General features: G+C 51.1%; 1 protein-coding gene across 1 annotated transcript in view; it reads left to right on the top strand.

Annotated features, from left to right (window-relative positions):
- PRKAG2 (protein kinase AMP-activated non-catalytic subunit gamma 2) overlaps positions 1–11361 on the top strand; it is a 262345-nt gene that overhangs the window by 213873 nt on the left and 37111 nt on the right. Inside the window, exon 6 of the mRNA XM_049642318.1 lies at positions 9123–9273. Within this exon, the coding sequence (XP_049498275.1) occupies positions 9123–9273 (151 nt within the window). The remainder of the gene's footprint in view (positions 1–9122; positions 9274–11361) is intronic.

Below are 11361 nucleotides of genomic sequence, written 5' to 3'. Positions count from 1 at the left end.
CTCTCTCTCTCTCTCTCTCTCTCTCTCAAAATAAATAAGCTTAAAAAAAAAAAGTCCTGAGCCTTCCTTCCCCTGCCCCTGCAAAAGAGGGCCAGTGCTCAGCCTGTCAGTGGGTGCACTCTGTAAAACCTTCAAGGAACAAGTACTGTGTAAGTTAGTTACGTGATTTTAGGGCATAGGAAAAGGTAGCAGCTTCCACGCTCATTCCCTGAAGCTAGCTTCATCCTGACACCCAGACCAGCTGATGGCACGGAAGAAACCCGATGATTAGCCTGGCCTTGAAAATACGGGCAGAACCCCTGCGTAAGCATCAGCAAAAGGAGCCACGCGCTGCACGGTGACCACGCTGGGTGTTGTCCTGGAAATGCAAGAAAACCGCAGCTTCTTAAGAAATCGCTAAGGAATTAATGTCAGCAGGTTAAAGGAGAAAACCCTCTGGCCATCTCAGTAGACACCGAAATAGCAATTGATAAATACGTGCCTTTAACAAAATCCTTAGTAAGCTAGAGAGAGAGAAGGAAACGCCTTTAAATTGCTGGGAACATACTTGACAGAAGCCGCCGGGCAGCAGTGAAGTGATTCCTGGCCTTCGCCGTCAGGGCGGTCTCCACCCTGCCGACCCGTCGGTGCTTGGGACTTGACCTCTGTGAACTAACCTCTGTCCTCCCCGTTGCTTCAGCTTAATAATCTGTGTCCTAAGAACGAGGGAACGTAGGGGAGGGTGGATGCTTCAGTCGCGTGGTTCCCAAGATTAAACATGAAGCCATTTTGAAATGGGGGGGAAATCCCATACAATTTCAAGGTCACGGCGTTGTTTGTGACATCTCTTGGGCATTTATTGCAGCCCGTTTTGCACCCGCTGGGGAGCCGGCGTGCCTTTACCTACCCACACTTCTTTCTACCAAGTCTTTGACCGCCCTTGCCTAGCAGAGCTGATCCATTTCCCTCTGCAGAGGTACTTACCTCTGGCACGCTCGAACCCAAATGCAGAAAGCATGGAGAGAACAAATCGAATGCACTTCATTTATTTTACTGCCTCGTAACAAAAACAGGATCCTACTTCTTGGAAAAGAACTTTACCGATAGAGTGGGTAAACCTCATACCTGTAAAATTATATTTAAGCTTTGGCTTTGTTACTATTTGCGTTTCTAAGCACTTTAGGGAAACTTACATGAGTGTGGTCTTTCCCGTATACCTCAACTTTCTCGTTCCCATTTCTTGCTCAACTATTTTCAATGGTCTTCTAAAAAAATAAAAGATACCGTATGTATTAGGTAAACTTGTGTTTCAAAATGTAGAATAAAGGATAAAAGAAAATTTTTTTTAAACTAACATATTGGGGCACCTGGGTGGCTGTGGGTTAAGCATCAGACTTCAGCACAGGCCACCATCTCACGGTTTATGAGTTTGAGCCCCACATCGGGCTTTGGGCTGAGAGCTCAGAGCCTGGAACCTGTTTTGGATTCTGTGTCTCTCCCTCTCTGCTCCTCCCCCACTCGCAATCCTTCTCTCTCTCAAAAATAAATAAACATTAAAAAAAATTTTTTTAGGGGCATCTGGGTGGCTCAGTCAGTCATGCGTCCAACTTGGGCTCAGGTCATGCCCTCAACAGCTTGTGAGTTTGAGCCCCGCATCGTGCTCTGTGCTGACACCTCAGAGTCTGGAGGCCTGCTTTGGATTCTCTGTCTCCCTCTCTCTCTGCCCCCCCCCCCCTTTGTGTGTGTCTCTCTCTCTCTCTCTCTCTCTCTCTGTCTCAAAAATAAACATTAAATTTTTTTTTAATTTTTTACATTAAAAAAATGAAAAATACAAAAAAAAACCCTCTATCATTGGGGCACCTAGGTGGCTCAGTTGGTTGAGTATCTGACTTCGGCTCAGGCCTTGATCTCATGGTTCGTGAGTTCGAGTCCCACATCAGGATTTGTGCTGATAGCACAGAGCTTGATTCAGATTCTCTGTCTCCCTCTCTCTCTGTCTCTCCCTCCCTCTATCTCTCTCTCTCTCTCTCTCTCTCTCAAAAATAAACATTTAACAAATTAAAAGAAAAACTAACATTGATCTTTAGTGGAATTAGAATGCAAGGTCTGTATATTAAGTTAAAATCGTGGGGATTGGAGGGGCACCTGGGTGGCTCAGTGGGTTGGGCGTCTGACTTCGGCTCAGGTCATGATCTCACGGTTCATGAGTTCGAGCCCCGCGTTGGGCTCTGTGCTGACAGCTCAGAGCCTGGAACCTGCTTCGGGTTCCGTGTCTCCCTCTCTTTCTGTCTCTCCCCTGCCCATGCTCTGTCTCTCTCTATATATCTCTTAAAATTCAATAAACATTAAAAAAAAAATGAAAAATATATTTTAAAAAAATTCGTGGGGATTAGAGATAAGGAGTCGGGCTTTTTGTTTAGAGGGTTTCTCAGTGAAGTTCGGGGTGACACGTGATGTTTGTTTCAAAATGCCTTCATCCATGCACACTTAGCTCTTTGAGATGTGGTTTGGATCTATGACCGTGACCCGTGATGTCACCCAAGGTGCAGTGTTCAGTCGTGGCAAATGAAGGAGGCGGGATGTGGCCTGGAGTCAGGTGTGCGTGTTGCTGGCCGTGGCCTAGCAGAGCCTCTTTCCCGCGGTTGCCCGACGGCAGCTTGAAAAGCCTGCCCCCAAGGACAGGCCGCCATCCCTGTGAGGGGCTCCCCCTTCCATCGGTCCTGTAGGCCCCCAGCCCCTACGGCTCTGTTAAGTCAACCCTGGGACTGGCTTTCATCTGCCGGGGAGGACGCCAGGGGCCGATTTAGTTAGGACAGCACACGGGAGCAGTCGCCCTCCATACAGGCCTTAATTGTGTCCCCTGACCTGCTTGCTGTCTGCAGAGAACGAATGGTCTCTTGGCACGTCTGGCCCCGAGCAGGCAGAAGGCGTCCCGCTTCAACACGGTTAGGGAGTCGCTGCATCGCCGAAGCCGGCCGCTGCTCCCTTCTCTCCCATCCCCACCACTGAGCCGTCTGCGAGCCACTCCCAGCCAGACTTCCAGCACCTTCCACCTGCCCCTTCGTCTCGCTCTCCTTCTGTGGGAGTCTCGCCTTTCTTAGACTAATTATCAGTGACAGTCTGTCCTTTTCGTCTTCATACCGTTAAGGCTAGAAATGCCAGAGCATCAAAGCATCTTAGAATTCAGTTTTTACAGAGTCTTTCTAAATTAAAATTCCACGTAAATCGGTGTTATAGAAAGTAATTTATGACTCTAGAGGTTATCTCTGAAATGTGAATTTGTCAAGTTGTTTTGCTGTATTTTCAGGGTTTTAAAATCCGTGTATAATAACGTGGACATTTTAACATCTTCTGCAGTTTTACTCAATTCAGTTACTTTTTGTTTTGTCCAGTGGAATTAGAAAATAGTTTCAATATAAAATATGCTTGCAACCACTTTTCAAGCTTTAGATTAATGCTGTTACACTTTTAAAAAACTTACATGGGGCACTTCCACAAATGCATCATCTCATCACAAAAACATCCCTTTTCAACCCTTCAGTCTTGCAAAGGTGTATAAGTAAAGTTTCTTTACTGATCATTAAATCTAGATTCACCAGCATTCTTTTAAACTGGGGTGCTTTGGGGGGCGCCTGGGTGGCCCAGTCAGTTAGGCGTCCGACTTTAGCTCAGGTCACGATCTCATGGTTCATGGGGTCCAGTTCCGGATCCGGCCCTGTGCCGACAGCTCAGAGCCTGGAGCCTGCTTCGGATTCTGTGTCTCACTCTCTCTCTGACCCTCGCCTGCTCTGTCTCTCTGTGTCTGTCTCTGTCTCAGAGGATAGATAGGCAGTACAGTAATCCTGGACTCATACTTGGTCCTCTGCATTTTACTCATGAGTCTTTCTGCCATTCAGCAGGTGCGAGCCTGTCCTGACACCTCCTGGGAACTTGCTGGAGGCCTGTCCGGTGTCTCACAAAGCTACAGTCTAAAAGGAAAGCAGACCTGTAACTTTAGTACAAGGCGTACCACGACTCCAGAAGCTAATTGCTCACAAAGCACTAACGGGAATGTTAAAAGGAGCAATTACTTCCGACTTGAAGGCTTCACGGAAGGTGTTCCGGGTCCTTGAACTGAACTTTGAAGCTACGTTAGTTTTCTGAGGCCCCCGTCACAAACGTAGCATCTTAGAACGATAGAACTTCATTCAAGGTGATTGTCCTTGACTCTCCTAGCTTCTAGGGGTCGCCCCCAGTCCTTGGCGGCCCTTGGCCCGTGGCTGCATGACTCAGCCCCTGCCTCGTCCTCCCGTGGCCGCCTCCGTCTGTGTCTCGACTTCTGTGGTTTGTAGGTCATTGGTCTTTGGATTTAGGGCCCAACCTAATCTAGGCTGGTCTCGTCTCCCGGTCCTTGCTGTAATTTCACTCGCAGAGGCCCTCACTCCAAATACAAAGTCTCGTTCTGATGTTCCAGCTGGGCACAGATTTTGGGGAGCCACTATTCAGCTGCCAGAAGGCAGGTGGGATTTCAGTGGGCCAGAAACGGGACGCCCTTCCGGAACACAGGACAGCATGCGCAGAGCGGAGGCGGGAACCCAAGGAGCGCATTCCCCGGGCTGAACTTCCCACACTTCACAGAATCCTTTGGAAGGGAAGTGTCAGTCCGGCCTGAGAGTGGACGATTCCCAGAGGGTGTGGTCGGAGAGGAGGCCGGGAGCGGGGAATGGGGTCAGGTGGTGGAGACCCTGTGCTGTGCGACGACGTGTAGTGTGTCGTGAGGTAGCGAGGGCTTGTCGGGGGGGACGGAGTCGGACCTGCCCTAGGAAATGCTGGCTTTCACGCTTTCCCACCCCGCGTGTGTGTGATCGCGTTTACACTTAGTTGCTGCGTTCTTCGAATTCTTTCCTTAACCTTCAGCAATCGAACCCCTCACCCCAGTTTCTGCTTCCCAGTAGTCCCCTTCAGCAGCCGCTCGGCCAGCGGTAGGTCAGCGCGTCCTCGGAGGAGGGGTCCTTCTAAACCCAGTAACTCAAGTGCCAGTGTGATGCTCCGTAATTCTGCTCCTGTGCCGGGACGACCTGCAACAGCAGGGCCAGGAACGAGGAACGGGACACCGATGCCGTCGTAGCCCCGGGCTCCCTGCGAGTAGTGGGAGTCCGAACTCCTCGCGTTCTCGAGAACTTGAATCACGCGTTCCAGACAACCTGTTCTCGTTGGATGGTCTTGGTTTTGGGGTTTTTTTCTTTTTACTTTAATTCCACATCCCTCTTACTTTCTGTTTCATCCCATTTCTTTCTTCACTTGCGATTGGAGACTTCATCAGAGCGTAAATAATACGAGTGGTGCCGCCGATAATCTGAAAGTTTACACTCCGTGGAGGGAAACCACGACGTTTCATAATATTTCGCTTGATTTTCCTAACTTAAGTCACGAACGCTTTTGTTATTCATGCCGTTTTATCGCAACAGTAATAATCTGTCCTTATTACAGACTCAAATTTTGTCGTAATGTGCTTTACATATTTAACATCTTGCTTTCTTTGGCCAAGCTTCTCACATTTAAAAAAAACGTTTGGGCCCCTGGGTGACTCAGCCGGTTACGTGTCCGACTCTTGACTTCAGCTCAAGTCATGATCTCGCGGATTGTGGGTTCGAGCCCCGTGTCGGGCTCTGTGCTGACCGCGTGGGGCCTGCTTGGGATTCTCTCTCTCCCCCTCTCTCTGCCCCTTCCTGAATAAAAAATACATAAAAATTTTTAAAATGTTGTAGGTCCTCCTCAAAACCCTCAGCCGAGAGGCGCCTGACGAGCCAGGGCTGAATGTCCTGTGCCATCCTGGGGGGAAGAAAAACTAGGGCCTGCTGAATAATGCGTGGACCTCTGGTAACAGTTTGTTCGTCGTTGCCTTACCGCCTCGTGAACCGTCACAGAAGCGCCATACTGATGAAAGACACTGGTGACGGAGGAAATGCATCTCTCCTGTCGCGGAGGCTGGTGTGTGTTGGGGCAGGGACCGGGGGAGCCGCCGTCGCACCACCACCGCCGGCCGAGGCAGCACGCACGGAGAAAGACCTCAGCGAGCCCAGCTCTCCGCAAACTCCCCACTGACGTGGAGGCCGTGTGTGTGAGCAGGGAAGTCCTGGGGGCGCCCGCGGGGCGTCAGAGCCGGGGCGGGAGGCCGTCTGGACGCGGAGCCTACTCCCCAGCCACGCACAGATCCGCCAGCGGGGAGGGTGGGCGCCCCGCGGCCTTCCTCACCCCTCCCCGTGCGGTGTAGGTTTGTAAGTCAGAGTATAAAATGAACGTTAGGAATCCATGCTGATACAGACAGGCAGATAGTCCCGTGCAGAAGAGTTCTGAGTAATTCAGGTACATGCCCTCCCCTCGAGGAGGTGGCCCATAACGCCTGACCCTTTGAACGTGGGCCACGGGTGCAGACTTCCTCGCAAAGGCTGCCGCGCGGAAGGAGGAGAAAGTCACCGCCAGCGAGAAACCGACAGACGCTACCGAGCCACGTGGGAAGTCGTGTCGACGGCAGGTGCCGTTGATGCGGTGGGGTGAGATGGCGCCTTACCTTGCGGTCGGTCTTCTCCCCAAAACACATAACCCCGAGACCGAGGTCATGAGAGAAGCCTCGTGCGAATCCGAACTGACCCGCTCCGGGAGAACCCACACCGAGACCGCACACGGTAGTTACTCGCTGAATGAACGAAGGCAGTGGATGAGTAAGATCCCGGTCGTTCGAAGGAGGGATCGCCCCAGAAGGAGAAGAGCATTCGGGCTGCACGGATCGCCGAGAACGAGCTGTAAAGGGACAGCTGATGAGAAACCCAGGTGGACGTCGGTACGCCTTCAGAAGTGGAGGTGGTTAGACTTCCTTGCCTTTGTGGCCCCGGGGGGATTGTGCGCCCGCGTGACCTCACGCGGTCCAGGGTTTCTCCTGCCACGCGGCGTCTGTCCGGGTGCCCTCCTTCTCCACCAGCGTGTGAGCATGGGGGGGCAGAGACTGTGCCTGTGCTGTTCATCTTTATGTCTCAGCGGGGACACGGGGTGTGGACCGTAGCACGTCCCGGGCGTCGGTCGGACATGCGTGCGTGCATAGTTGAAACTGCGGAGTTCTCTTGAGACGCGTCGGAGTCTCTCTCTCGGACGTGGATTTGGATCCCTCTTTGGTTACTTCTAAGTGCTGACTCTAGGCCAGTTCCTCAGCCCCTCCTCACCTCCCATCGGCTCGTGTGCAGAGCGAAGAAATTAAGGTGTTTGCCCTCAGAGTCATTCTATAAATTGAAGGAGGTAATTGATTTAACACTTAGCGTACAATATAAAAATCCTTGGCCCGTAGTGAACACTCAAACGTTCACCTGTTTTGTGGATAATTTGGCATCTGAGGCTGGGCTGAAATGGGACAAGGAAAAGTAGAGAAAGGCATTGAAGTTAAAGTGGAACAGACAAGCAAGAAAGATTAAATCCGGCAGGGAACTTGGCAGGGAGCCACTTGCTGACGTGGGGACGGGAGGCAGGGACCACGGAGGCTCATGAACGCCAGACCAAGACGCCGGACTATCCCACGCGCAGGAGGGGAGATACTGGAGGAGGGAGCTGGCCGGGAGGTGACGGGAATGGTAGAATTACGAAGTATTGTACCTGGGAGAGAGGTCAGGAGTGAACACAGAGATTTGGGGGTGTTCACGTGGTTTGTCACGAAATTGGCAAACCAGGCAGCATATACTGAGCGTTTACGATAGTAGGAAATACCAGAATACCAAGGGCTCCTTCCACAGTCGAGGAACTTGCTCAGTGTCACACTGTTGAACACTTATTTTGCTAATTCCTAAATACAATAAAGTAATTTTTCCCCCAGGTAGTTTTAATCTTCCCCAAATGTACAGATCAGCGTGGGCTGAGCGAAGTTGTCAGAGAAGTCTCTTGGAGGTCTCTACTTAGAGCTGAACCGTGAGGACAGGTTAGGAGCAAGGCCACTGCAGGCGTGGGCGGTGGGCGATCCATCACCCCGGCTGGGATCACAGCTTTGGAATCTAGAGGCATCCGGGTCTAAATTCCGGTTCCGCAACTTCCCCGTCGTGTCCTCGAGCTGAGCTCTAGTGCGGGAGGATTTCACGGGGCCAAGAAGAGATGGGCAGAGTGTTGAAGACGGAGGAGAGGGTGGTTGAAGCTCCTGTAGAAGGAGAGAGCGTCGCATTTAGGAGGGACTAAGAGAAGGCCTCGCAGCTGCGGGGACACTGGGGCGCAGGCACTTGGCAGACGAGGCCGGGGATCCAGAGGGGATGCGTCTTTCAGGCCGGGTCTTGAAGGATTTTGTCTTTCCTGAAAGCCGTTGAAGTGTCTTCAGCAGAGGGGTGACGTGACCGAATCCATTCTGGGCGCGGTGTGGGCAGCCGTTGAAGAGAACAAGATCAAAAGCGGAGAGACCAGTCAGGAAGTTAGGGCGTTTGTCGGAGCCAGGCCAGCGGCCGTGGAGGTAGAGAGACGTGGACGGATTAGGAGACATCTGTGGTACACTCTGCAGTGAGTCGTGACAAATGGGTGAGGGTGGAGGAGGCGGCGGGACAAGGAGGAAGCCCAGATTTCTGCGTCATCGGTTGGATGGTGGTGGCGGGCGGTTCACGTACAAATACGCCGTACCCCCCACGGTACGAATGTGCCGTGACCCCCCAGGAATCACTGCCATCCCTTTCACCAACTGTCAATTAACATTTACAAAGATTTAAATAATCTGCGTACATGTGCACGTAGTTACTGTTTTCAGCGCTTTGTCTCCCTGTGTAGATCCATGTTTCCACTGGGCAATTATGTAGATTGTGTATTTGTAAGTTACATGTTTGTTTTCATTAACGCTGTATCATGACCTTGCTAACCTCATTTTTTTTTTTTTTTTAGGCCTGGGAACTTTTTGTAGATTCTTTGGTACTTTCTGTGTAAAAAAAAAAAATCATACAGTCTGCAGATACAGTTTTCCTGTCTCCTGTGCCGTCCGTACACCTTTGGTTTTCTCCTTGCCTTTCCGTACCGGTGAGGGCGTCCAGCAGTGTTGAACAGAAAGAATCAGCACGAGTGAACGTCTTTGCCTTCTCACTCTTACGCGGCAGACCGCTCACGGTTTCCATGAAGTCTGGTCTCTCATACGTACTCTTCAGCTGATGAGGAAGTCCTTTGTCACTACTGACATCTGCCTTTTTTCTTTCCTTTTCAGCAGAAGACTCAGAGAGTGGCGTCTACATGCGCTTCATGAGGTCACACAAGTGTTACGACATCGTTCCCACCAGTTCAAAGCTTGTGGTGTTTGATACAACGTTACAAGTAAGTGTGCACCATTCGCACGGACGGCTGGCACGCCTCCACCTCGGGGACAAGCCCAGCGACACCCCACGCTCCGCACGTGCTGTGTCGTGCCCCCACATCGCTGTCGTCCGCGTTCTCGGTCCCCGTGGCAGCCGTGGAAAGAACGTGCCATAAACCGCTCTCTTCCTCCAGATAAGGGCGGTCGTTCTGGAGTCAAAGAGCTTAAATGGAAAGTTTAATCCATAGATTCTATAATTCAATAACTCAGTCCACACAGGTGGTAAGAGGCGGGGTCTGTCCCGCATGTTACAGCCTGAGCTATTAACCATTAAATTAATGCCTCCCTCAGGATATCCCGAGCTTTTCTCTTAGTTACGTAGTAGAATGTACAATAAATTAATTTGAAATAATACTGGTTAAAAAGAAAAAAAGGACTAAGGTAGATCATCTCTTGAGAGAGAGCTCTGTTGATCTCTTTTAGTAGAAAAATTTTGAACCCGATCATTTTGGTATTAAAAGTGTGCTTGTCGCAGCTAATTTTGTACCAATGTGACCTAATCATGCTTGAAAAGTCCTGGACAATACAGTCGATGTAATGATCAGATTACATCCAGTGTGATAAGTATATACACACATAGGTATCTAGTGTGCGTATTTGTGCATAAATCTTTACCAAGGAGTGTCTTCGCTTGTGCTCCCAGAAGCAGCCACCGAGCCAGGAATTGGTGGGCTCCCAGGGGACCGGAGGGGGGGACTCGGGAAAGCAGAAGTCCTTCCAGGCGGGTCGCGGGCAAAGGTGTGAGCTGGGCCCCCCGCGGAGCTCAGGTAGGGGGAAGGTGCCCCAGCCTCTGTCACTTCGTCCGGGGCCATCCCGGGAGATACGTGCCCAGACGGGGCCGGCTCTGCCCCACGCTCCGGGCCTCTCCTCGTCCCTCCCGCCGCCTGGTTGTCCCTCCCAGCAACTTGTCCCTGTGGCTCGTCAGACGACACCTGGTGTCTTGTGGCCACTTTATCCACATTCAGTGCGGGCTTCGCAGGACTCAGGAACGTGAAAATGGCTTGTTCTTGTGTAATGTCATTTCCAGCTGTGTTTTTGTCATCATCTAGAACTACAGCTGATTTCTGTAACCTGATCTTCTATCCTGTGACTTAGCTGTATTCGCTTCAGACCAGGTAACCTTCAAGGTTGCTTCTGAACCCTAAGACCCTCTGATTCTTTGACACGGCGAGGACAGGGAGGCGTCCGCTACGCTACCATCCAGGGAGCCCGGCAGACAGTAACTTCAGGAAACTCAGTCTCTGCTGCTGTAACTGCACATTTCAGTAGGAACACAGCTGGGAATTCTCAGTTCCCAAAATAAACCGCTGCTAGATCACCCCACCTCCCCCGTGTTCCCACTCCCCAAAAGGCGTGTTACTTTTCCGAGAACCCCATCCCTGACCCTGGGTTTTCCACCAACAGAAGAGTAAGTGATGGCTGATAAGACCTGTATCTGCTTTCCCTCCTGCTCGGCTTTTCCCTTGTCAAGGAGTTGACTTTCTCCTGAATTTAAAATTGAGCCGAGTGAGCGATACTTGAAAAACGGGATGTTTTGTGGGTTGTCAGAGGTCACTGATCCAGTGATATCACCTTCCTAATTAATAGAAGCTGTGTGCATCATCCCCTGGAAGGCACGAATCCTGTGAGGCCCTCGGCTTTGAAGGAGCTAAAATTTGTCACCAGGGGAAGGGGGGGGCTGTCACGGGGAGAGCAAAGTTAAGCACTTGAAGGGTCGGAGCAGAGTATTTTGTAGACACAGATGGCAGTGGTAGTCGTCGATCCATCTCGGGAGCAGGGCACATAGTGGAGAGATGGCCAGAAGAGAGAGTGCCAGAAACAACCACGTCTCCTCACTGAGTGGGGGTCAGTAAATCCTGGGATGGGCGTATCATAGAACACGATGTAGCCAGTAAGAAGAATGGAAAAAGTCAAAGTGTCTGAGTCTTGGTTTTGGCTCAGATCCCGATTTCCCAGTTCGTGAGTTTGAGCCCGGCACGGGGCTCTGTGCTGATAGTGTGGAGCCTGCTTAGGATTCATATTCTCTCTCTCTCTCTCTCCCTCCCTCC

Source organism: Panthera uncia, chromosome A2 (assembly GCF_023721935.1).
Source record: "Panthera uncia isolate 11264 chromosome A2, Puncia_PCG_1.0, whole genome shotgun sequence".
Taxonomy (NCBI): domain Eukaryota; kingdom Metazoa; phylum Chordata; class Mammalia; order Carnivora; family Felidae; genus Panthera; species Panthera uncia.
The sequence above is the reverse complement of the archived record's forward strand: the minus strand, read 5'-3'. Positions and strand labels throughout refer to the sequence as shown.